The sequence below is a fragment of the Phodopus roborovskii genome, unplaced genomic scaffold (assembly GCF_943737965.1).
Source record: "Phodopus roborovskii unplaced genomic scaffold, PHOROB, whole genome shotgun sequence".
Classification (NCBI taxonomy): domain Eukaryota; kingdom Metazoa; phylum Chordata; class Mammalia; order Rodentia; family Cricetidae; genus Phodopus; species Phodopus roborovskii.
Window position 1 is genome coordinate 32,750,410 of NW_026126407.1, and position 24,554 is coordinate 32,774,963.

Genomic DNA, 24,554 nt, shown 5'->3' on the forward strand with positions numbered 1-24,554 from the left:
AAAATGTCAGAAGATTGCTTCTGGCAACCATTTTCATGCTATAAAGAGCATATCTGGTAAGCAGAGGCCAACACAGAACCAAGGAATGGCAAATAAAGTTGCAGATGTTTTAATAGACTACCTGGGCCCCACAGAATTAAGTTGAAATGTCTCTATTGAAAGACATTAAGAAAGGCTTTCTCAATTCATCTGAGGCTGCAGAGGCTCATAAAATTATAATTAAAGGAGTGAAATATTTTAAGATTCTAACTTGGGGTGTCTCATCCACTAAAACACAGGAAGAGGCAAAACCAGTTCCTCTGGTAAGTGTCCACCAACTTCTAGCCTTCAGAAGCCAGGACTGAAAGAATCATGGGATTGAGTTCTTGAGGCACTATAAATGCATTAATACCAGTCAGCAGGAAGAGCCCTCAGTGCTTGTATTCCCCAGAAGCTAAGTAACAGGGCCTTTAAAGGCCAACTCCTTGAACCTTGGAAATGTAAAAAAAAATATATATATATATGTATCTAAATCTGAGTAGGACAATAGCAATAACTCATGGGAGAGCTGTTTGTCATTAGAGAGAAGATTGTGTCCTTGGGACATGTGTTGTATCTACAGCTGCAAAGCAGGAGTGTTGGTTGGAGTTGTTGGCAGAGATGTAAAAGAGAACAGCGGGGAGTGGGACCAGGAGACTCCCAAAGGGGCCTCAGCTGGAAAATCTTGAAAAAAAAATATTTGGGACTAGTGTTTTCCACAAAGAAAAGAAACATTGTGTGTCTATATCACATCACAAGGGTGCCAGCCCAGAATTACCAATGTCATCATGTTGCATTCTGTGCCTTTGCTTCTCTTTCTTCTTCCCTTCAACCTGAAGGGGTAAAGCAGAAACCCAGCTGGTACCTGAGGGAGGAGACTGAGGTAGAACACAGTGGGAAAGTCTGTGTGTTTGCCAAAGCAAGCCCAGCTGATGCTGAGGAAAAGCAGTACCTGGAATATGTGCTAAGATTTCTGTTGCCACTTATTTTAGTGCATGTGTGCATGCCTGCCCCCCTTCTCTCTGTGTGTGTGTGTGTGTATGTGTATGTGTGTGTGTGTATGTCTGTGTGTGTCTGTGTGTGTGTCTGTGTCTGTGTGTGAGCGCGTGCGTGTGCGCCTGTGTCTTTGTATGTATATGTGAGTGTATGTGCAGATACCCATGGAGGCCAGAAAAGATTGCCTGGTGCCTTGGAATTAGAGTTGTGAGCCACCTGTCCTAGATCTTGGAAACCAGACTTGGTCTACTTCGAGAAAAGTGCATGCCTTTAACTGCTGAGCTGTTTCTCCAGCCCTGTGCTTAGAGTTTTGATCATCTACATAAACTGCTCTTTGAAGTGTTTGTTATAGACGCTTCAAACAGATCCTAGTGTAAGGAAGACAATAATAAACCCAGTACCCCATCACCCAGCCTCAGCAATTGTCAGTTCAGGAACATCATTTTTGCCCTATTTGTCCTCCCTGGCCTCCATTGCATTATAATAAAGCAGATCTCAAATAGGTGATCATTTTGTCAATCATTTTTTGCACACCTGTGAAAAGAACTCTTTGACTACAGCAGTGATGTCATTAGCTTGCCTTAAAATTTCATAGCAGTTCCTCAGTTTCTTCAGTGTTTAAATGTCCAACGATGGCTCATAACTCCTTTATACAGTTGATTTGTTTGGCTCTGAATCCAAAGTCCTCTCATATTGGAAACATCTCCTAAGGTCTTTTTCCTGATGTATAGGTGCCCAACCACTTCATTTGTTGGGGATCTTGGGTTATTTGTCCTTAGCATTTGGTATATTCTGGACTTTCCCAGTTATATCTCTAACTGTTCTTTGCCATGTTCTTTCATGTCTTGAGCTTCCTGGCAGCTCAGATTTTAGATCTAGAGCTCTGACCAGAGTCGTATGTGACTCTTCTCTCTACACAAGACGTCTATGTGGGTGGTTTGTTTGCTTCCTATCACATTACACAGAAGCCACATAGTATTTGCTTGTCTCTCTGTCATGTGAAGAAAAGTCAGTCTGTCACTGTCAGCTTCTTACTGTTGTACATTTCCCTACTGACTTTTGGCATGGAGACTTTAACAGCTATCTAGGGTCATCATCTACATTCATTATTGTATTCAGGTTGTAAAATAACGATGCTCTGTTATTCCTTCTTGGCTTACTTTGCATTCTTAAGTTTTCATTGACTATACCAAAATGCAATCCTTCATGAAAAGCAGGATGTTCTGGTTTGCTTTGTTTTCAGTTTCCAGAAAAATAAGTTGGTTATTTACCAGTCTCTGAAAGTAGTCATTGGGGTGGACTTTTTTAGTTTTCTTTTGAACTTGATGTTCTAATACCTTTACTTAACTCATCACAGTTACAAATTTTGGTGCCCAAAATTGTTCTATCTTTGGCTAGTAGGAGCTCTTTTGTATTGTTAGGGTTTTTGTTGGGCGTGTAGGATGTGCGTGTGTGTGTGTGTGTGTGTGTGTGTGTGTGTGTGTGTGTGTGTGTGTGTGTGGTGTATGTGCACATGCATAGGCCAGATGAAGGCTTCAGGTGTCCTCATATATCACTCTGTGTGTTCTTCATTTGCAGCAAGATCTCTCCCTCAAGCTGGAACTCATGTTTTTTAGCTATGTTGGCAGCCAACAAGCCTTGGGAATCTGCCTGACTCCACCCTTCAAAGTGCTGAGGTTACAGGCGTGCAGTAGACCATGCCTGGCTTGTTATGTGGATGCTAGTATCTGAACACCAGCCCATATATCATAAGTAAGTACTCTCCACCACTGAGCCATCTCCCCAGCCTTCTTTGCATTTTTTGTTTGCTTTGTTTTTGAAACAGGTTAACACCTTGTAGCCTAGTTACAGGCACCAGTATGGAATGTGTCTCCTGTAAACCAAAATATAAATAAAGAGACTGTTTATCTTAACATTATGGGGAAAATACTGGAGGCTCTAATATTATATTTAAGAGTGAACATAGACTCATCCCAGTAAGTGTTTTTGGAGTGTTCTGTGTTGTAGAAAGTAAGATTATTTTTTATTGCACTACGTAGAGACTTGGCAAATGGAAGTCAATAGCTCCTCATATTCTGCTTTCTCAGGTGAAAGTGCTATGTAAAGTCACTAAATCATCGTGCCTGAATCAACCTGGCATAAATCTATCCTTTCTGGAGTAATTTACAGCATAACTGAGAAGGTAGTACATGATACTACATTGATACTACATGATAGTACATTATGTTAGAGTTGGGTATGCTACCAGTAACAGAAACTAAAATAACAGGGTCCTAGGAAATATTAATGGCATATTTCTTTTTATATTAACAATAAGTTAATCCACTACTTCTCATCCCTTTGTCTAAGATGGAGTGTAGAACAGGTATTCCACAGCTGTGTGAATGATCCAGTCCATGGTCATTATAACCCCAGACTCCTCTATCATGTGATCAGTCACTCTCAACATGTAACCTCCAGGGCATAAAGTGTAATATAGTTCTTCCAGCTCCAGCCATCAAGTCAATACCATGATCATTAGGAAGAGAAATGGAAGAGATAGGGAGGCTCCAATTAAGTAACCCCCTTCTTTTCTTGAGACAGCCTCCCAAGGAGCTGAGATTACAGGTGTGTTCCATCACATCCTGCCAGGACGCTTCCATTTCTGCCATATACTTTTGTTCAGAAAAGAGTTACATGGTTCTTCCAAGTAACTGGAAAAGCTAAAAATAATGTGTTCCTTACTCAGGCTGACCAGATGTTCAGATAATTTTCAGCAAATCAGTTACCCCTGAAAAAGGAAAGAGAAGGAAAATAGTAATCTTTGCTGCAAACTATATTTTGAAAAGGCTACCTCTTTTGTACATTTTATTTCCACATCTTAAAAAAAAAAATCTCAGAATATCTTCCCTTCCATTCCTTCCCTTCTTCTTTTCACCATTCCCTTCCCTTTCCTTTGTCTTCATTATTCAACAGCTTCCAATACATGATGTGAAGAGGCTATAATTAGCAATTCACATCTAAAAATAAACAACAGAATTGTGGTCCCCCACTTTGTTTCATCATATGTCCCTCTCTGATCTGTGATGTCCCTACTTGCATTGGGACTTCTTAGTTATTGACTTCCTGGTCACAGTGAACCTCACATGAGTATATATCTTAATGTTGTCCTGACGCATTATTCACAGAACAGATGCAGTTTAGTTCCCAAATACAGTCACGAGGAGATAGCTTCTTGTTTGTCTGTGCATGCTGCCTCCTTGTAAGGGTCCTTATATACAGGGAAAAAATAGATTAGAAGATTCCGTGTAGGAAAGTGTGCAAACCTCCCCGGAGGAAGTGCATGTTGGCTAAGGCTGGCAATATCACTTCAGAGTGAACCAGAAGAAAGAGACAAAAAGGATACATTAAGATACAGCTTATAGCATTTGTGCAGTGGCATACACAGAAGGCTAATGTGACACCGGTGAAACCAGGCATACTTTGAGGCTGACAGAGGAGCCAAAAAGAGCCCTTCAGTGCCTCATACAAGGCCCACATTGCTTCCTTTAACAAAGGAACTGAAATTCCAAGCCATTGTTAGGTGTTAAGTGGTATGGATGGAATTCAAACTTGGAAGTATAATGACAGCCCTGTGCAAATCTTTCTGTGTCCTAATCCCTACAATCTGTGACTGTATGAAGTTGGGTGACAAAGGGGAATTACCATACGAAGTGGAGTTACAGTGCCCATTTTCTGACTTTAAAATAGGATGCATCTCCTAGATGATCATGTGAGATGGGTGGCTCTCAAGAGTGTTCCTCAGGGTCCTCGAATGTGGCAGAAGTAGGAGGAGGGGCTTCTGGCAATATGGAGGAAACAGGACTCAGCCTGTAGTTGTTGAGTTTGAAGATGGAGAGAGCCGAGACAAAGGGTGTTCCTCAGTGTCCCCAGAGACCTGCCAGAAAGGAGCACAGTCCCACTATCACCATGGTTGTCACTTAGTGAGGCCCATTTTACACTTCTAAATTAGAGAATTGTCCGGTAATCCAAGACACTTAGAGAAACTAAGCCAGTGGCAATTCATGACAGCAATGGGAAACTTATACACAAGCTATGCTCCACTGACCTATGGACCCCTCTTTTTTTCCCCTTTTCTACATGTCTTAACTGTTGCAGAGGCTAAACCAGGAACTATAAAAATTAAATTGAATTCCTTTTATAATTCTAAATTTCTTCAAACCTCATTTCCAAACCATATAGCAAATGGGACGCATATTTTTGCATGTGCTTCTTAGCTTGGTGAATTTTGAAAGGATGTGGTCGTGGCCTTTGACATCAGAGGAGGAGCTCAGCGGTAAGGCTGGCTGATGTTGATAGAAAAGATAAGGTTAGACAAGTTGCCTTTGAATGACTCGCTCAAGATCAACTGTATCCTGTTGCATTCCCAGCTGTTTCTCTCCATCTGTTGCACTGAGGTGTGATGCCCAAGACGCATCACTTTTCAGAGCTGGACCATGAACAACTTCATCCTCCTGGAAGAACAACTGATCAAGAAATCCCAGCAGAAAAGAAGGACTTCTCCCTCGAATTTTAAAGTCCGTTTCTTTGTTTTAACAAAAGCCAGTCTGACATACTTCGAGGATCGCCATGGGGTATGAAAACACTTGCTCTTAGCTTTGTTTTGTGTTTGGATTGAGTTGATTTGTGTGATAAACTTGAACAACTGGAATATAAGCATGTTGTGTTTAACAACAAAGTACTCAGAGATCGAAGCAAAATAGAAGAGATCAGAGAGTCTGGTGTTGGAATTGGCTATTTTGGTTCTAAAAGTCATAGGTTTAACATCCATTTTTCTTCTCCGCAAACTTATGTTTAATTTATAAGCATAGAAATATTTTATGTGGTGAGTTTTGTGGATAGAACTTGAAGTTCATATGAAGTATATGGTATTTTACAGGCTGTAGGGCAGTAGGATATTAATTATTGCTCATTAGGACATAGGGGTAACCTAGCCCAGTGTCTCAGTTTTACAAAAGAAGCAATCCTTAGAATAGTGAAGGGGAGGTCCTATGTCAATTTTTTTTTAATGACTTGAACTCTCTTTGTCTCAATGGCCATCTGTCTCTTGAGGCCATGTAATATCAAATATTTTGTATTTCATGTGTATGTATATATGCAGGATATTCCTATAATATTCTGAAAGTTGGCATGTGGTGACCCTTCTTATCCATGGCACTAAGTCTCAAGAGACTAGGGGTATAGGATAATGGAACACAAAGTATCTGCCTGCAGACAAGGGCTCCTCCCTACAGTGGCTGCTTAGCTAGATGTATCTAAAGACAACTGCCTCTTGTACAACAGCAGTGACAACAAAAGCAGATAAGTCCATGGTAATAATATAGTGTAATAAAAGCACTGGGTGGGGGTCAGGAAGTCTGTGCTTCCCATTGAGTGAATGGACCTGGGCAGATGACCCTCTCCATCAGACTCCTTTCATTGTCGATGAAAGACTAGACATCAACCTAAGTTGCAGTCTTTCTTTCAGAAGCTTTTGGTTATATGCAGTGCCTCTTGGTCAGTCTTCCTCAACCACTTCTCAAAGTGTGTTTGATTTCTTATCATATTGTTGTGCTATTTTTACATCATTAGAGAGGTAGGGCAGTGATGAGTACTGAGGTTGTAGCTATGTGGTCAGTGAGTCAAAGATGTGTTCCTTGCTGGTATCTCACTAGAAGATACAGGTGTGTGTGTGTGTGTGTGTGTGTGTGTGTGTGTGTGTGTGTGTGTGTGTTGGGGCAGGGGTGAGACCTGATCTTTAAAGATTTTCATGAACTCGGAGTAGACCACTTGGAAGGATGCCTAGCCTTTTTAGTTTGGGGCAAAATAATGCTGCTCCTCACTTTACTTTTGCAATGAAAACAATCACTTGTCTTCAGCAGGGCCTCACCGATAATTTCCAATAGGTTAGAAGGATATGGAACTACATACATGCTGGCCCCATCGGGCTATGGCCAGGTGCCAAGCTTTAAGCCTGGAGGATTCACCACAGAACTTATAAATCACATGGCACCAAGTTTGTGTTTTTGTGAATGAAACATGCAGTTCATGTTTCATAATGAAAGCATAGCCTTGTACCTTTAGATAACTTTTCACAAAATGGATTTTATGCTTTCACCGATATTTTTAAAAAATATTTTTTGAGATTATAATTACATCACTTCTTCCTCTCCTTTCTTCTTCCAAACTCTTCAATGCACCCTCCTTTCTCTTTATTGTTGTTGTTGGCGGTAGTGGGGTGTGCCTGTGCCTGTGCATGTGTGTGTGTGTGTGTGTGTGATAATGTCACCATATAATCCAAGCTTGAACTTTAAATCTTCTTGCCTTAGCCTCTAGAGTGTTTTGATTATAGGTAGATGCCATCATACCTGCTTTACTTCTTAAAAGGCATAGAAGAATTCAAATACAAGTTGCAAATGGTGGTGTGTGCTTTTAATCCCAGTACTAAGGAGACTGAGGCAAAAGGATCAATATAAATTCAAGGCCAGCCTTGTCTACATGGTAAATTCCAGACCAGTCTTGTCTGCATAGCAAGACTTGAGCTCAAAATAAATAAAACAAAACAAAACAAAAATAGCTAAGAAAAAAGAAAAGAAAAATTTCATAAAAAATAATTCATTCTGTAGTATTTGGCTGTAGTCTCTAATGTTGTGTGGACGTGTGTGTGTGTGTGTGTGTGTAAAACAAACATCAAAGTTCTTGTCTTCTAATACTAATTGTTTATATTTAACATCTTTAAACTTTTATTTAAAGATTATAGAAATGTATAAATTAGTTATTCATGGTCACTGAGTTACTATTGCATATATCCCACCTATAGTACATTGCCCATGGCTATCAATGAACACAAAACAGTGCATTGCTTGTAAATATGTAATTTGCACTTGTGTAAAGAACTCTTGTGTTCAGTCCTCTCCATCTGTGAAGTGGGTATGTTGATAGCACCCATTTTATGGGAACATGGCCCAGACACAGATAATATATGTGAACTGAGCTACTAAAATTACCATTGGGCAATTAGAGAAAGTCAGATGCTGGCAAGTTTAGGCAGTTCAGTTTAAGACATAGCATACCGTTATCCCATCAGCAGCTAGTAAACATTACCCATTATTTGTGTCATGTTCACATCTTTGAGGGAACTGGCAGGCTGGTATTCATTCATCTTCAAGTGATGGGAAGTGTCAGAGGGAGGGATCAAAGCCGGATAAGAGAAGGGCCTTTGGCAGTAGATACACACCCATGGTGAGTTACACAAGCCAGGGTCACCCCTCTTAAAGTCACAGCTTCTTCTTCCCTTTTCTGCATCTGTAAAATTGTGTTCCTTAAAGGTCAACTCTCTATCAAACTGGAATATCATGTGAAAAATACTCAAGAATGGATGTGTTGAGTCCAACTGTAAATTCCCATGCGCGCTGTCTTGAACTCTGAATGGAATGAACTTATATTTAAATATGAATTAGTTGGGGATCATGTGCCTGTCATCCTGAACTGTGTTGTAAAAGTGGTTCTCACCTCCCAGAACCTTTTTCTGCCTACTGAAACAATGGACCAGGAAGATAGAGTGTTTGCAGGTGATGACATGTGCACACATAGCTTCCAATACTCCCTGTGCCTTCCAGACATTTTATAAAATAGTCTCTGGTGTCTGCAGTTCTTTAGCAGAGAATGATAACCAGCAGTAGCATGCTGGTTAAAAAAAAAATAGATTAGTAGAGGGGAGTCATGGAGCCTTGATTAGTTGTGTTTGTTGATTTCTCTGTTATAAATAACTCCTTCATACAGCTTGGATGGAGCACAGCTAGAGGAGTATTTTCTTAGCATGCATGAAGCTGGACTCGATCCATAGCCCTACATAAAGTAAGCATGGGGATGCACAATTACAACCCCACTCTTGGGAGGTAGAAAAAGAAAATCAGAGGTTCAGAGTCATTTTCAGCTATATAGTTAAATTTAAGGCCAGTCTTCAATATATGGGAGCCTATTTCTAAAAAGAAGAATGCCTTTGGCCATTTCAGTTAATCAGTGTGATATGTGAATCAGAAATTCCTGAAAGCATAGCAGCTTGCTCTCATAGGCCAGTATAAGCCAAATCTAGCATACCACTGGCAGCCTTAAGTACAATCTCTGGGGAGGTTACTCACAACTGAACCACAGGGGAAAGAAAAAAATCAGAGGGCCTAAGCATGAGATGGAAGGGGCATCATAGATGGAGACAAACATTACAGGTTGGGAAAACCAGTGTAGCTGATAGGAGCTGGGTTCAAATTCTACCTCTCTCACTTTCTAGGTACGGAATCTCAAGTAAGAATTTCATATATTTAAGGCATTTTCCTATTTGTAAAGTCAGCACCCTAATGACTCCCCCTGTCTCACAAGACACTGAGTACATTCTAAGAAAAGTGCATTACAAGCTTCATGTTCATGTTGTGCCATGGTAAATGGTTATTACCCAGCAAGCACCATCATGATCTTCTGACAAGATCCCTTATTCTAATAATTCCTTATTCTAATGCACCTCAAGGATGAAGCTTGCTATACCTCCCACAGTGTGGGATATGTTACCATCTAATGAGGGATGGAATGAACAGTCAAGATCACCACCACCACAGCTATTGCCCAGGAGAGCCCCCCCACCCACAGTCTGATCTAACAATAGAACCAGCTCTCCCAGCACAAAGCCTTCTGAATGAAAGAGGACAGGTGGGGAAATGGCCCCTTCCTTCTCTTTGGAACCATTGTGTAGCATCATCAAAAACATCCTTGCTGGTATCATCAGACAGATCTGAGTCAAAGATCAGCTCTACCACTTGATCTGTGTGACTTACTATAAACCATATGATGCTGTGAGATCTCGAAACTGCTGTGTTTTTGAAAGCTTAAATGTTCCTTTTTATTTTCTTTTTAATGAGATGGAAGTCACCATTATTCTTATAATAAGAAATGACTAACATTGAGTGAGCACTTCCTATGTGTCAGTGTGACCATGTGAATTGTTTTGGATAAACACTACAATCATCCTGTAAGTAGGAACTGATATTCCCTCATTTATAAATCAGGATAGAAAGTGAAGAGGGTTTAAATAGCTCCCCTGAGGTCCCTTATGTCTCCAGAGCTGACACAGTCCCGTGATAAATGGTGCTTTTATGATTAATGGTATTACTGTCTGGCTATTAGACAATGTCATGTGCTCTCGCTCTGCCTGCAAAGGGTTCTGAGCATCGACACCTCATGTTCGCTGGTCTGTCACAGTGAGCTCTGCCCCTTCTCTGCACACTCCAGAACAGCCTCCCCTTCACTTTCTGGAGCTCTGTCCCATGTCTAAAACAATGGGAACACATTCCTCACCTTTTCTACTAAAGTTGCTGTAGTCACCCACATTTCCTTAGTCACTTTCCCAGGAAAATCCACATGTCTCATTTGGCACTGCCGTTCCTGTGATGTGTCACCCCACCACATTCCATGCAGCAGTTTGGGTGAGCACTCACATGGTGGCTGTGATCAGTTGACAATCCTCATCGTAAGCAGACATGCTGCTCATGGCACTATTATATTACTTCCATTAGCCTGAGGCACAGAATCTAGTACACATGTCCTTTGTCTCCTCTCTGGGTTCCAGGCATACCATACTGGTCATCTCTAAATGTCCATTCCTTAGAGAAGCCATCCTTGAATTCTTTAGACTGTGTCAACTTCCCATTATGTTGTGCCTTAGTAACATGTGTCCTTTCTTCAGGGTTCATGCTAAAGTCATAATTGCCCATTTACTAACGTGAGCCTCCATTAGACTGGAGCTTTGTAAGGACAAGTATCTGATGATATCAGCAGTTTCCACAATACCTTCCTGCCTCTTAAGATTCATTAGTTTTTTTTTTTTTTTTTTTTTTTTTTTGTTCTTTTGTTCTTTTGTTTGTTGTGGAGAGAGTAGAAGGAGAAAGGAAGAGAAAGGAAGAAAATACAGATCCAGGGTGGGATAGTAAAGTACAAATAAGCCTCCTTAGAAAAGGGCTCAATACTAAAGAATAAACATGTGACATAGGACATCAAAAGGGAGGGTTCAGGATATAAGAACAAATAAAGAAAAGTCCCTGGGAGAAACAATCATGGCCTTGTCTTATGCAAGAAAGGGTTGGGTGGTTGGGATTCTCACCTAGGGCAGAGACATGCCTATGGAAGCCCCCAGCTGTTCAGGAGAACCATCAACTCTCTTCTCTTTTCCCCTCAGCCCTGACGGTCTTTCCTTCCATCATGTTTACAGCTAGGCCCTCTGTGGGTAATATTCTTAAAATACCAGAGCATTTCTGCCTGAGACTGTCACAGTCATGATCCCTCCCCTCTCTGTCCCGATGTGATTTCATTGATGCTAGTTGGTCTCACAGACAATTGAGCTTCCATACCAGTTGGTCATCTCCCACAACACCAAGAGTCAAGTTTTAAAATTACAGCTCACATGCCACTCTCTTCCTCAGAGCTTGGTATGATCGTTTAGAATATTAATCTCAGCTATGGCCCCCAAGCCCCTTCACTGCCTGTCTTTCTGCTTTCACTTGACACTACCCTTGCTCTGTGTGCTGCAAGCACATCTGTCTTCTTTCTGAACCTTAAGTGCTTCCAGTTCATTTTATTTTGGGGGCCCTTGCACTCAACTAGAGTGAGGCAGTTGAAACACATGCTATGGGGTGCTGTTTCTCATTGAAGTACAGACTCTCCAATGGCTTTTTGGAGAAGCCAAGCTTGCAGCAAGACTTTTCTTCCTGCTTCTCCTCTTCCCTCCATCATATCTTCCCTTTTTTTTTTTTCATCTTTAAAAACCTTATAAACAAGTTACAAATGGCCCATGCCTTTAATCCCAGCATTCAGGAGGTAGAGGCAGGAGGATCTCTGGGAGTTTGAGACTGGCACACCCTTTCATTATTTCCTGCAAGGGAAAAAAAAAAAAAACAGTCTTGATGAAATACTTTCAAGGAGAGAACTTAATTTAAAAGAAAGGATTAACTGGAAAGCAGTGTAGTTTCTTTTTCTTTCTTTCTTTCTTTCTTCCTTTCTTTCTTTCTTCTGATTTTTCCTTCTATATTTTTTAAATTTAAGTGAGTAACAATCTTGTTTTACATGTCAGTCCCAGTTCCCTCTCGCTCCCTTCATCACTGCCCCCACCCCCGTCTCATCTCCTTTCTGCTCCTCAGGGAGGGTGAGGCCTTCCATGGGGGATCTGTCACTTCATTTGGACCAGGGCCTAGGCCCTCCCCCCATGTGTCTATGCTGAGAGAGAAGGGCATAGTTTCTACAGGGTCCAAACAAGACCTACATATTGAGGTCCAAACATGACACACATTTGAGTCCTAAGGAAGTTAACTTAAAGCTCTTCTCAAATTTTCGTGGGCCGCCTGCTACATCTTTATCCAATTTCCTTAACTAGTAATACATTTTCCTATGTCAGTGACTTATAAGGATACCAGAAAAAGTAGGTCTCCTAGGATGTGATTTTCATCCAGAGGCAAGTTGGAGATTACCTTCATGATACTCAGGAGTCTCACAAAAGTGATCCAGAGGAAAATAACTGCTCTGAAATGGTTTTAAATGCATATAAAATCCCCCCCCCCCCAGTAGACCACCTGTCTGTCCTTGAAAGTCAATACAATTTTCTATAGATTTAAGAGAATGAGAACTTGGCACAAGGTGTCATGTCTCCACAAAATTTCCATCAATTGAAAGTTGTTCATAAACTGCTATTTACAACCTTATATTGCCATCTGAAAAAAAAAAAAAAAAGATTTGTATTGCCAGGCAGTGGTGGCACATGCCTTTGCCTTTAATCTTAGCATTTTGGGAGGCAGAGGCAGCTGGATCTCTGTGCATTTGAGGCCAGCCTAGTCTACAGAGTGAGTTCTAGGAGAAACCCATTCTCAAAAAAAAAAAAAAAAAAAAAAATGGTAACTAACAGTAAAACATTCTATGGGGTAGATGTTCAACTTATTAACCATCAGGTAAATGTAAATAAAAATCACATTAAAATATGATTGTGTCCCACCTTTGTGTCCTTTTTTTATTGAGTTGTTTTGAGAACTTCATCCCTGCGTACTATGTCTGCATCATCTCACCCTTCTTTGCCCTCTCCAACTCCTCTGTACCCACATTCATAACCTCTTCTTCTTTATTATTGTCACATACAAATTACTGAGTCCACTTAGCATTCCTCCTACTTACATGTGTTCAGGGATGACCACTTGGGATTAGACAACCTAGAGAGGAACTCAACCTTCTTTAAGAAGCCAATTACCACCAATCATCCTTCATCTAGAGGAAATTCCCATCCGTGTTGGCATGTGAACTGGTTTGTCATTATGCCCATCTTGTAAAGACACTCATATTATTGAGAGTTCATGAGTGCAGTTTCCCTGTCATGTCTAGGGACACTACCTAGCAGCAGGCATACTGGTTCTATGGCTCTTAAAATATTTCTGTTCTTTCTTTAGTGACATCCCCTGAACCTTAGGTGTAGGAGTTGTATTGCAGATGCATCAATCCTCTGCATTTTGACCAGTTGTGGATTTCTGTAATAGTGTCTCACAAAAAAAGAAGAAGAAGAAGCTTTATTTGTTTTAGGATGAGAGCTACACTTACCTGTCGGTATAAAGATGAGTATTTAGAATATAGCTAAAAATTACATCTAAAAAAATGGCAGTAGTAAGTTTTCCTCTATGGTTTATGTCTTCTCCAGTTGGGTAGTTGGCTAAGTTTACAAATGCTAAGCATGAATTCTCTCCCATCAAGTTCGCCTTAAGTTTAACCAAACAGGTGTTGGTTACTTCTAAGACAACAGTGCCACTATTGCACAATGGGGATATCTTGCGGGGCCAGTCATTGTTGTGATTTGTAGGCTTAACAGCTGGGTAAGTCTACCAATTGCTCCTCTCTCTTGTCAGCTTACATAGCATCTTTTTAAACCTCTTTTTATTTATTTTTTTTATTGTTTGTTAATCATTTCTTAAATGCCTACTGTGGTCACAACTAATGATGTAGGTGTGAGGAATACAGTGTTAAATAATACAAATGAGATGTTTGCCCTCATAAGCAGGTGGAGGAGACAACCCATAGTGAAGAAGTATATAGCGGCACATGGTAGAAACAGATGGGCAGGTTCCATGTCAAACCTCAGCAGCAACTGGAGCAGAGCTGGAGGAAGTGTGGTTAGAAAGGGAATCTGTATATAGGACAGAGTCAGGGTTTGGGAGAAATGGATGTGCCAGTGAAGTTAAAAAACAAAACAAAACAAAAAGCAGAATGGCATCCTGGGCAGTGGAACTGCAGGCTTGAGGACCCTGTGGTAAATAAAAGCTTGTCACATGTGAGGAGAGCATCTTGAGCATAGTTCCAGATAAGGCTGCAATTTGAGAGTACAGAAGCCTGGCTATGGGAGCCATCATGGGCCATGGCAAAGAGTTTGTACTTTATTCAAACAACTAGAAGCTACAAATGGTGGAAACAGCTCTGAGACGCCATCTGTTTTATATTTGGATGTGGTTGTTCTGACGACTGTGGGACTGGTAGATTATACACACACAGGGCAGGAAGCCAGGTCAGGGATATGGACCCAACACATGGTATCTCATCCCATGGGTTGTCCTATGGCTATTTAATGTTTTAACTTCCGTGTGTTTTTCTGAGGGCTTGTCTAGAACCAAAGATAGGTGGAAGTTGGCCTACTTTATATCCTGGGTCAGAACCAGGTATCCTCTAGCAAGGAAGACAGAAAACAAGTTAGAATTCAGTTAAATCAGTGTTGATTAATACCACAAAATAAAATAGAAAGGCTTCATATTATTATACTGCTAAAAGTAGTTAATAAAACAACTAAACCCAAAACATTTTGTATAACACTATCAAATTGCTGTGCAGATACACTTTCAATTATATGCTTAAAATTATAATGCATGGCAATTTTATATTCTACCTCCCCATTCATTCTTTGACATAAATACACTTCTATATGCCTATATGGTTTTAAAACTAATCACTTTCTCATATATCTGGATTTTTAATGGTTTGATCCATTTATTGCAAAGATGAACGTATCTGTTTTATGTATCCACATATATGGATGTACATATCTATCATTTTATGTCTCAACCTTCAAGTTGTTTCCAGGTATAATGAAAACACATATATAATGGAAGACTGTTCTTGTTTTGAAGTTCTTTGGAACTATATTCTATGGTATATTCTATACCATAGAATAATAATATTTTACATTTATTTATTTAGTATAAATAGGAGCATGCATGCCACAGTCCCCAAGTAAAGTCAGAGAACAAGCTTTGGAAGTTAGTTCTCTCCTACCTCGTAGGTTGTGGGGATCAAACTCAAGACTGTCAGCTTGGCAGCAAGTGCCTTTATCTGCTGAGCCATCTCACCTTCTCAGGGCAAGAACATTTCCTAGGCTCCGGCATTTATTGCAGTATCATTTTCCAAAGAGCTAAAGCAATGTACAAGCCACCAAAAGTGGTCTCATGTTGGCTACAGAACCATTCGTATTTTCTACGAACCATTTATTTTTCTAAGAAGGAATTGATAAGAAAATTCCATTGCTATGATTTTCAAATATTTTGTTATATAGGCATCATTTTGTATGTGTATTTTTATGTGAACAAAATAATTTGATTTCAATTCAGTTGTGTATATGTTCATGTACAATTGGATGAATAGAATATCCCAGAGCCAGTGGTCTGCACAATAGCAGTCTCACTAACAGTTAGTGGCTAAACTGATCGTCCCAGAGGCCCCGAGAGGTTCACGAGGCTCATAGCTAGCACCTAATCAAGGAATGGATAAAATTCAGGAAGTTATCGCATAAGCCGTGATGACTGTTCCCAGTGTCTGGTAACATTTGGCCGTGTTTAAAGCACTGACAATGGCCAGCAGGCTGCAGTTCTAGGTGAGTGGCACAGGTAAGGAGCAAGGAAAGAGCACAGGCACTTAACAGGGACAAGGCCAGCACCTGGTCACTTCCTCACATGGGCTTTGCCTTTGTTGCTAGAAAATCAAGGGTATGAATCAGATCAGTGGGGTCCCAAACTTTTTAAAATATAGAACTCTCCTCCATGCCTTTAAGTCATTACAGTTTCTATAAGGAATGACTCTTTAAATTGAGAAAGGGGATTTCAAATTTCCTTTAGAGTAAGTCTGTTTGTGTGAGTGGAGCCTGGGGTATGTGTGTCAGTTTATAAAATGCCACCAAGTATCCAGTCCTGTTTGAGATAATGAAAGAACACTAGAAATTCAAGAAATTAAAAGAAAGAATTCAGGGACCAATGCCGGGAATCACAATACACTCTTCTGTTTAAGTAGTTCAGAGGGTGAAGCCCCTGAACAGACACAGTCCAGGACACCTAGATGCATAAGGACAGGGTCAGGGAAGATGGGGGAAGGGTATTCCTCACCCATCTTCAACTATAAATGCCTAAGACCCAGGATGCAATGAGCAGATGAACCTGCTGCCCCAAACTGGACTCAGGTCCTTCCCAAGAAAAGCATGTCTAGTGAAGCAGGAAAGGGTGTTCTCTCTTTGTCAGACCAAAAAAAAAAAAAAAAAAAAAAAAAAAAAAAAAAAATGGAGGGACAGTATGGAAGGTAAGCCTGGCCCTTGTACAAGGAAGCATCCCTTAGGGTTTTTTTTTTTTTTTTTTTTTTTGTTGTTGTTTTTCAATCATAGTATAGCGTGCTGAAAAACATAAATTACCTTGAAACCTAAAAATAAAACAATCCACTACAAAGCTTGGGGGCATTACGCCAAGACCTTTCTCAGTACCTTTTTGACTGGGTTTCAAATTGATCCAGTTGGATCATGCAATAGAGTTGATTGTTGGGGCGTGGGCCCTGCCCTTGCTCAGTGCCTGTTGGACCTCTCACCTATGTACTCATCACCTGCATTTGCCCATCTTCATCTCCACACAGAGACAGAAGCAGAATTGTTCTGGTGACAGGTCATATACAAACATTTCTCAAGTGTATAATATTGCTGCATTTATATTTTTTATTTATTTTTGGTTTTTCAAGACAGGGTTGCTCTGTGTAACCCTCACTGTCCTAGAACTAGCTCTCTGTAGATCAGGCTGGCTTGAATTCACAGAGATCTATCTGCCTCTGCCTCTCTAGTGCTGGAATTAAAGACATATGCCACCACCGCCTATCCCACAGTTTTTAGTTACCAAATGCTATGTAGTAATAAAATTTCCAATCCTTGTCCCAAACTTCATTTCTCTAACCCCACAATAACCAATATGAGCCAGCAAGGTGGCTTAGCAGATAAAGGCACTTGTTACCAAGCCTAGTGACCTGATTTCAACCCCCAGGACAGATTCAGTGGAGGGACGGCACCAGCCCTTGTAAATTGTGCTATTTCCATGCATGTGCACACGTGCTCACACACACACAACACACACATACACTAAATAAACAAATAAATGTAAAACTTAACACATCTATCAGTTTCTTACATACTTTTCCAATGGGGTTTTATTCATATACATGTAATACAAACAGAGAGCCTTTTTGTTTGTTTTTTTGTTTGTTTGTTTGTTTTTATACATCAACAGCATACTCTATCTACACTACCCTAACTTCTTTCTCTCCATTGGTTAATAGCCTAGTTTGGAGATCAGTCCATAATGGATACACACAGAGCCTTTTCATCCTTTACAAATGGAAACTAGCTCATTGTATGGATAAAACATTTCCATTGTACATTTAGTGTGTTTCTAACTATTTTGTTTTTATAAGCAATTGGAATTAATAACCTTGCAAAGTATGTTACTTTAATGAATATAACTGTGATTGTTAGTCAGAGGCAACTTTGTCAACCTGTGGACATCTGGTCTTGCTGGAGATGTGGAGAGGTAGCTGCTACTGTTGTCCAGTGGGTAGAAATTAGAAACAAATGCTCAACAGTAGAGAGACTGAGAAGCCCCAGTGCATAGAAAACATGCCCAGATGTGGAGTTGCTGAATTAAAAGATATTTACAGTTGCTATTTAGTGACCAAGCCATTCTCCACAGAAGTTGCACTTTCCCCAGAGCTATGTGTGTCAGACTTATTGTCAAAACCTCAACAACACCATTATCTGATACTTTGATCTTTGCTGGTCTGATAGATTTTAAGTAATCTAAGTGGAATTTGTTTGCATTCCTGTTGTCATAGTAGCTGAGCATCTCTTCATATGTTCTAAACAACATTTACATTCCTTTTGCACATTTTTCTATAAGGCTGTTCATAACTGGCAGGAGTGCCTGGTGCTTTTGGTGCAGTGTAGTGTTAACTTACTTTTCTACTCCCAAAAGGTTTTTATTCATCTGCCAGTTATTCTGGAGCTCATACCCTAATTTCTTTCCATTCAGGGTTCTGCACATACCATCTCAGAGTATACCACTTTCAACTGTGACACTCTTACCTGCTGTTCCTCAGTCAGCCAGTTAACAAATACGATTTAAACATTGACTCTGTAAAGTGATTTCTGAAATGTAATGAAACTGTTCTCTATCTAATCCATCTACAGACTCTTTGGGACTTAAAAGGAAGATAAAATAATATGTTTTCCAACCTCACTAAACATCTCCTATGCTGTCCCAAAAGGGGACTTTGAAAGAGAGTTCACAGACTAGAGATACCGCAAGATGGGGCACAGGACCTGGAGGATTGATGCTTACCATGTGCCACTAAGTTCTTTCAAAGACCCGGTCCTGCTTTGGAGCCCAGGGTAGACTGGCGTAGATGATCCTACCTCAGCCCCAAATGCTGTGATTACAGACACACACCAACATACCCAACAACACATCCTTCTTGAAAACAAATCTAAACTAATGTATTTGCTCTGTTCCCTGGGTATTTTTTTAATAACATTAATTGGGCTTAGAAATTATTGCCTCACAAGATACACATGTCCACACAAAAGCTCAGTGATTTTTCTTCAACAAAATGAAGGAAGAAAATGGCTGCCCCTTGAGAACATGAGAGCTGCTGTGAACTTGAACCTCCAAGGATACAGAAGGGCAGGTGGCAGATGCTGCCTAGTTACAGCTTCTTGCTAATAGGGTTATGAGGTCACCAGAGCAGAGGCCATTTTACATAGCCAGTTTTTCCTCCGGAGCCCCTTTACCTTCTCCCCCTATCCATCTGTCACTGCTGTGTTATAGTGTGATGTTGTTTTAATATTTCTAACAGCTTTAACATATTCTTTTCAGTTTTGCTCCTCTTACCCTTTTTCATGCTTGCTATTTTAAAAACACCTTCAAATCTCATACAAACCTATGATTTCTGCTATGAAACTCTACTGTTTGACACATAAGGAAACTGCCGTTAGCACTTTGAAATCTTTTTTCCCTCCTGCATTACTTGTTTGGATATTGTCTTACTAATATCTATTTCATATTTTTCCAAAAAATGGGAAGATTCAGCTATTGCTCTAAATCTGCTCTTTGAATTTAACATATGCCCTTGTCCCTTTATATAGAACAACTCTCTTCTTTATTAATGACTACAGAGTCATTGTAGGGTGATTGATGTGCTCATTCAACCATTTATCTATTGATGAATTTTCCCCCCTTGTGCAGTAACGCTGTCACAAGCATCCTTTCTCTCATATCTTTGTACATCTTGAGCAATCATTTCCATTGGATAATTCCTATATGAGAAATATATTTGTGTTAGTTAACTTTTAATACAATAAAGTAAGTGTATGCTTCTGGTAAAATGTTCAAATAACATATGAAAAACAGCATAAGAAAAATATATGTATTACTTTTCTTTCTGTTCCTTATTTCTAAACTTCAGCTATGCCCTCACTGACCTCAGTTTTTAATATTTTTATAAGAAAAAATGTTCATAACTTGAGTAGAAGACCCTCAGTTGCCCTATGAAAGTTAAACAAGGATATAATTCTATTTCTTTTCCTTTTGTAAAATTCTCACCTTTTGCCTAGTCAGGCTGCTACTGTTGAAAATATGGTCAACCTTAAAAGAAGCCAGATGCTTTCCCCCTCAGCAGGCCTAGTAGTAAACCACAGAGTGAAACATGGCTGTAGTGAAAGACAGGCGGCTACTGCTCTGTCTGAGTGTGAGGTCTTATGAGAACAAGGAAAGAATGAAGGCAGGTGTGGGATGGACAGCAAGTTTGGAGCAGCTTTGACAGCTGCCGTGACTTACCCTGGCTGCCAATGTTACTTGATTAAGTCCAGTGAAGATGGGCTAGAGAAAGGAGAGAAACAACCACAACTAGGTACAAAGTGCACTAATGATTGACAAGATGATGCCTTTTTCTCAGAGACAGTAATGATCTCACCTTTCCTGGGGGTCTTCCTGTGACACAGGTCATAGTCACACTCAATGTCAGCACTCAAAATTCCCTTAGTCTCCAAGGACCAAGAGAACTACAGAGAGGGGAAGAAGTGAGCTGCCAGCCCTGCCCCTGCCTGCCCGGTGTCACACCACTGTGGGAACATTGATAATCCAGATCCTCCAAGTCTGATTCTGGGGTTCTCCTGGCCGACTGCTGGAATAGAGATGAATGTGTGGATTGCCCCAAGCAAGCTCCCTGTAGAAGATGAAACTACAATGGAGAAAAACTCCTGAAGCCATTTTAGAATTGCTGTGAGTAGGGAAAATGGCACCCCCTAAATCAGTCATTTAAGTTTTATTTCATACGACATCAGGCTTAAAATGTTGTGGACCACTGCAAATTTTCAGATGGTACAGTAGACCCAGAAGAGGCATTGAGCAGAACACTTGAAATGCCTCGTTAAGATCCTGATCACATCAGAGCATTGAGAGTGTTGCAGGTAGCTCCTCTCACAGCCTGATCCCAGGGAAGGCCGCAGATAGACACACGCAGGGGAAGCCAAGAAGCCACCTCTCCCATGATTTTGTCCTAATTTTACAAATCTCTCTAGGAAAACAACTTCCAACTGTCACAATTGTAATTCTCACCAGCTAAGTGTGACTATTGTCTTCTCCGATGATGTTTTCTGGTTACATATGTCATAAAAGAATATTTGAGCAAAGAAAGTGTGGATACCTAAAGACAAAAAGGGCACAAGAAAGGAAGGAGGAGAGGAGATAAGAAGCATTTGAGTGGCAGCTCATCACGTGAATGATTTCAATTCGCCAGTGTTTCTATGCAGTTGTTTCAGATCCTCTGAGTTAAAGCAATGACTGAGGAGCCATTTTTTTGTTTTGTTTTGTTTTTTGCCACTTTTATGAAAACAAGATGTAATGGGCTGGAAAGAGGGGCTAGCAGTTAAGAGCAATTTTGCTCTTGCAGAGGATCTAGGTTCAGTTCTTAGCACCCAAATACTAGTTCACAAATATCCCTAACTCCAGTCCCAAGGAATCTGATGCCCTCTGACATCCACAGCATTGCACTCATACGGTGTACATACATACATACATACATACATACATACATACATACATACATGCAGGCAAAAACAGCCACACACGTAAAATAAATAAAAACTTTAAAATACTTTAATACACAGTTATTAAGTAGTTGAAACCTTCGCCTAAGGATGTGTGGCTGGTGAGAAATGAGTCAGGGATTGAATTTTAGTCTGTCTGATCTGGGAGCATCCCTTCTGCGTTCAGCCCAACAAAAGTAGAAAACAGAAATTCTGCTGTTTATCAGACACTTGGAATCATCCTCTTAAGGATATCTGTCATATACTTCTTGATGTATCCACTGGGCTCAGCAAGCAGTGACAGAAGCAAGGAACTATGATGCTGGGAGACCAGGAAACATGTCTGAAATTCAGCCTAAGAGCCGAACAGGCCAGTGCCACAGAGATAATGCTCCACTAAGGAAGCCATAGCTGGAAGAAATCAGATGCAACTATCCTGTACCAAGCTTGGGTAGTGAAAGCTTCCTGTAAACATGGAGGCAAGCACCAAAGTTAAATATTTCTCTTCACTATGAATTAAGAAAACTGGCCTCCCTGAACCTCAGTTTTCTTGTCTACCTAATGGAGAAACAGTACTTTGTTGTGTCATGTTAAATGCAATGGAGAAAGAAGTTAAACATATTATTGACTTTTATTACTTTCCCCTCTCTCTCAAGCTCACAATCCAATTCAAGAGGATATAAAATCCACTTGCAGTATTTTGCAGTTTTGTATTAACTTTGACTGTATTAACTTTATTTTCTTGTGTTTTATTATAATTTTTTAAAAGTTCATTACTTATTGTACATGGTATTTTTTATGTGAACATTTTCCTACAAGTATATCTTGTGTGTTGCAATGCACCTCCCCCTCTTTCCCCTCGTGCTCCCCGAAATCACCTTTGTTCACCCAATACTTTCACTTCTCCTTTCATTTATGTGTATATGATTTTTATGTATCTATAAAATCTAGGAACCGAATATGAAAGAAAGCACATAATATTTATCTTTCTGAGCCTGGCTTACTATGGTTGTCTCCAACTGCATCCAATTCTCTACAGACATGACTTTGTTTTTCCTTATAGCTAAAAAAGTTCTGTGTGTGTGTATCTATACAGCCTGGTCTTGACCCTCCTCTCTGTTGATGGACATCTTGGCTGAGTCCATAACTTAGCTGTTGTGAATAATGCTGCGTAGTTTCTCTATGACATGACATGGAGTCCTTTGGGTAAATACCCAGGTCTGCAGGCTCATGTAGATCTACTGGTAGTTTTTAGAGAACCAACTGTCCTGGTTTCCATTGTGACTGGACTAGTTTACCTTCCTACCAGCAGTATATAGGGCTTTCTTTCTGCCACATCTTTGCTTACATTTATCTTATTGTTTTCCTCATGACTGAGATTCTAACTGGGGTGAGATAGAATCCCAACATAGTTTTAATTTGGAATTCTGCGACAGTGAAGCTGAGCTATTTTTCATGTGTTTAATAGTATTTAAGTTTCTCTTCTGGGAACTAGCTGATTGTTTCGTGATTCCATATATTGCTTGGGTTGTTTGCATTCCTGTGGTTGAGTTGTTTTGTTTTGTTTTTTTTGTTGTTGTTGTTGTTGTTTGTTTGTTTTTAGTTTTTTATGCATTTTATATATCCATCTTCTGTCTGATGTATGACAGGCAAAGTTGTCTCTCAGACTGTGTTTTCACTCAGTTAACTGTAGTTCTTGAATCTGCAGAAGCTTCTTAATTTAACAAGGTTCCATTTGTTGACCACTGGCATTATTTCCTGAGACAGTCTAGCTCTGAACATGGCAACAAGAGACAATGCTACCCAAAGTCTTGTGACCTTGTGTGTTGCACAGTCAGAGGAAGAGTGGAGACAAGCTAACGTGGTCTCTCCCTCTTCTACTGGCTTTTGTGTGGTTTTCTTGGCAGGACTTACCCTGCTGTTTTTCAGAAATAGCTCAGTTGTTTGGGAAGATTGCAGGCAACCATCATTTCCCAGAGACTGAACTGTGTTTAGCTCCTGACCCGCTGCTCCCACTGACCGGTTGGGGAGGGAACATCTATGCCTGCTGTTTCCCAGATAAATTGTGTGTAATTCTGGATGACTGATGGGACAGATGGATGAAGCATGGGGTCTCAAGCAGTTACAAGGGACCAAGAGTGAGGTTGATGGTAGACAGTCAGATCCCTCTGACTGAAAGGGCTCATCAAGTCCATGTATGGAACAAATGGATGTTAGGAATCATCTGAACAGAGAGGAAGAATCCTCATTGGAAACTATGTGAAGACTTAAATGTGGCACATCCAAACTGAGGTGTATGGAAAAAAGAGGATTTCAAAGCTTAGGACTAGAGAGGAATTGGTCAATTTTTATGCTTAGTTTGAAATGATAGTAATTGAGATTCCTGGGGTTAAATACCATAGTTGTCAAAATTAATTTTACTTGCCACTATTGCTTTTCTGAACATACTTATAGGAAAGACATTATTTTGAGAACGGGTAGCCTTAGCTATGTAGCCAAGGTTGGTTCCAAACTTGTGGAAATTCCCCTTTCTCAACCTCAGAGTGGTAGAATTATAGATATAATCTACTATGCCCAACCAAAAAACTTTAAATTACATGTACAGTTCACGTTCTATTTTGATTTTTATTGGGTGCTGCGGCTTTAGAACTTCACATAGGATTTTCACCCCTACTTTTGAATCCAGATCTATCTCCCTCCACTTGGTGATGTACCTGCAAACAGAGGCTTAATTAGCCCTTTTCTGCTCAGGTATTTTGCTCTAGAGCAGTGGTTCTCAACCTTCCTAATACTGCTACCCCTTAATACAGTTCCTCATGTTGGGGTGACCCCCAACCAAAGAATTGATTCTCAATGCTACTTCACAGCTGTAATTCTGCTACTGTTATGAATTATAATATAAATATTTTTGGAGATAGAGATTTGCCAAAGGGGTCATAACCCACAGATTGAAAACTGCTGATACACAGTAACATTGGTTTGTGCCTCAACTAGTAAGTGAAGATTGGTTTCCAGGCAGAGGATCAGAAAACTAAGAGAGATTTTTCTGGAGATACAACTCCCAGTGCTAAACAAGTCTATT

General features: G+C 40.2%; 1 protein-coding gene across 1 annotated transcript in view; it reads left to right on the forward strand.

Annotated features, from left to right (window-relative positions):
* Positions 1-5,024: 5,024 nt before the first annotated feature.
* The window catches only part of Itk (IL2 inducible T cell kinase), a 63,214-nt gene continuing 43,684 nt past the window's right edge, over positions 5,025-24,554 (forward strand). Inside the window, exon 1 of the mRNA XM_051180879.1 lies at positions 5,025-5,627. Coding sequence (XP_051036836.1) covers positions 5,490-5,627 — 138 coding nt within the window. The 5' untranslated portion in view covers positions 5,025-5,489. The remainder of the gene's footprint in view (positions 5,628-24,554) is intronic.